Source organism: Jaculus jaculus, chromosome 1 (assembly GCF_020740685.1).
Source record: "Jaculus jaculus isolate mJacJac1 chromosome 1, mJacJac1.mat.Y.cur, whole genome shotgun sequence".
NCBI lineage: Eukaryota > Metazoa > Chordata > Mammalia > Rodentia > Dipodidae > Jaculus > Jaculus jaculus.
Window position 1 is genome coordinate 175,383,854 of NC_059102.1, and position 3,030 is coordinate 175,386,883.

The window sequence follows — 3,030 nt, forward strand, 5'->3', positions numbered from 1 at the left end:
TCCTTAGAAAGGTAATATACTACCAGCCAATAACCCCATTACATTTGTGAGGTATTCTGAAATTATTCTGATGTTGGACGTCATTTTAATAAAAGTTTTGAATGTGAAGCCCTGCTATTGTATACAAAATCTACTTCATTGACACATAGTAATAAAATAATAAATGAACCAAAGCAAAATTACTTAGAAAATGACATGTGAATATTGGTAATATGAACATGGCATATCATCAGATAAGGGAAAAGCTGATAATGTTTATAGGGCAATCAAAAAAGATAATTACTAATAGTAAGAAATATATATACAAATTACTAATGCTTTAAAAATAGGTTATTTGGGCTGATATATCTCTGTGGATAGAGCTCTTGTCATGCAATTCTGAATACATGATTTTAGACCACATGTAAAAGCTAAAAGCTGTGGTGGACTTTTGTAATCCCAGAAGAGAGCAGAAAAATGAGAATTTCCAACAAGCTCACAAATGGAATATGGAACAATGAGAAATGTTTTCCTAAAACAAGGTAGGAGCTAAGCATTTGACTTCCACATACACACATTATTGTGGGCATGTAGATTCATACACACACAAAATGAAGTAGGTATCAGTATACACAAGTGACTATATATATATATATATATATATATATATATATATATATATATATGACTATACACAAGTGACTATATATATATATATATATATATATATATAGGCATGTGTGTGTGATTATTTGTTATTATCATGAAATATGTGAAATAATACATTTGTAAAATAATAGCATATTAGGAAAATAATTTATTGGAAAAATTTAAAAGGACATAAAAATGTACTTGATAGAAAATCATAGAAAACATAATGTCTAATCATCATATAACCTCAGTAAAAACAGAGAAAATTAAAACCATATTTAATATCCATGACATTCCCCAAAATACAAACATTTTACAGTAACAAGTGTCAGTATAAATGTAGAAAATTGGAACCTAGACTGTTAAAAATTGTTTCTGACTATCTGACTGTTGGTTCACTATTAGAAAAATGTTTAGAGAGAAGACTTTCTTATTCTATCCATACTTGGCATTTTTTTATTAGTTTTGTACTCAGTGAATACAGTCAAGTCGGTACCATTGTTAGCCTCCTCCCTGACCACGCCCCTCCACAGGGACCCTCCTTGTTGTGGAGTGTGGGTCGTGCATTGTGCGGTTAGCCATCAGTTATGGGTAGGAGGCAATGCCTCTGTGTATCATGACCCAATGTGTGGTTCTGACATTCTTTCTGCCCCCTCTTCTGCAAATTTCCCTGAGCCATGTTGGGTTCATTTTAAGTCTGCTTCAGTGGTGAGGTCTTGTGAGCCTCTGTGTCTCTGGATATCTGCTTTGGTAGGAGTTGATTGTTCTCTGTGTAAATCTCCTTCACCCTTGTGCTGGTACCAGGTTCACCATGAAAATCGCACTCTTGCTTGTTTCCCCAATTATTCTTAGTTTCAGCAGGGGCCCTTTTGAGGGACGATGGGGTGGTTCTGTCCTTAGCTTAGCATTTTACACCTGAGTTTTCCCATAGAAAATTTCATTTCTGTATTTCTCAAAGTGTATATTAAAGGATTCAACATGGGTGTACTAACTGTGTAAAAAACACTAATGGATTTATCAATAGGAAAGTTGGAAACTGGTCTAACATACATGAAAATACAGGGGACAAAAAAGAAAGCAAGAACTGTGATGTGGGAGCTACAAGTGGACAGTGTTTTGTGCCTCCCTTCCTCACTGTGTGTCTTAAGAGAATTTAGAATGACTCCATATGACACTAAGAGAAGGATGAAGACCACCATACACATAGCTCCATTATTGCCAACCACAGTGAGGCCAATGAAGTAAGTATCAGTACAGACAAGGGCCAATAAAGGATACATGTCACAGCCAAAATGGTCAATGACATTGGGGCCACAGAAAGGAAGGTTGTACACAGACAGGACTTGAATCAGAGCATGAGCAAAGCCTCCAACCCAGGCAACCACCAGCAGGATAACACAAACCCGTCTGGTCATGATAGTCAAGTAGCGCAGTGGCTTACAAATGGCCACATAGCGATCATAGGCCATGGCTACCAGAAGGAAGACCTCAGCACCACCAAATAAGTGCTCTACAAAGAGCTGGCCCATGCAAGCTGTGAAGGAGATGGTCTTCTTATCACTGAGTAAGTCTCTAAGCAACTTAGGAGAGATGGAAGTGGAATAAACAGCATCCATGAGTGACAGGTAGGCAAGGAAGAAGTACATTGGAGAGTCCAAGGAGGGACTAGCAATAACTGTCACCACAATGAGCAGATTGCCCACCATTGTCACAACGTACATGAGTAAGAACATGACAAACAGTGCTTTTTGCCCAGCAGGATCCTGAGTGAGGCCTAGGAGGATAAATTCTGTGACATTGTTCTTCTGTCCCATTTACCTTTTATATTAAGGTTTGTTTCAGAAAAGAGGGTTCAGGAGGGCCATACCTGTGATGAACTGAATAAGCCCATGGATCTATTCTGATCTGAAACACATCTCTATAATTATATTTCACAGTGGTGGACCAGCAGAGGGTACTTATTTAATAAGAGACTACTTAGTTCTGCTTGCAAGGAGCTCCAATCACTTTCCAGTAATAATTTTGTGAGTTCTGGGTTCAAGCTCTATCTTCAGGGCATATGTACACAGAATAATAGACAAAGGTCTTTCAATCAGCCATACCTTTAAAACTGCATTTTATAGCACATTATGTTTAACACATATGTATCAGCAAACAGGGAAAGATTTCTCCGTTCAAGAAACCTGAAAATTAATGAGACATAAACAATAAGCACATGAGCTAACAAAAAGCCACAATAATTTGTGCAATTCTCCAAACATCACCAAGCTTAGAGCATTCGGGTCAATGCTTGTACATTGAACCTTTCAATTTAGGCCCTGTGCATGTCAAAAGACTGATTCTTCCTATATATCTCATTTTATTTTAAAACTGAATATTGAACTGTATAAAATAACCCCA

General features: G+C 37.1%; 1 protein-coding gene across 1 annotated transcript; it reads right to left on the bottom strand.

Annotated features, from left to right (window-relative positions):
• Nucleotides 1-1,526: 1,526 nt before the first annotated feature.
• On the bottom strand, nucleotides 1,527-2,444 carry LOC123454706 (olfactory receptor 4A5-like). Its single transcript, XM_045133600.1, has one exon. The coding sequence runs from the start codon at nucleotides 2,442-2,444 to the stop codon at nucleotides 1,527-1,529; it is 918 nt and encodes a 305-aa protein (XP_044989535.1).
• Between the last annotated feature and the right edge of the window lie 586 nt (nucleotides 2,445-3,030).

What these genes read in the sequence shown, in the direction of transcription:
- LOC123454706 (XM_045133600.1), bottom strand. Translation starts at nt 2,444, where the DNA reads ATGGGACAGAAGAACAATGTCACAGAATTTATCCTCCTAGGCCTCACT.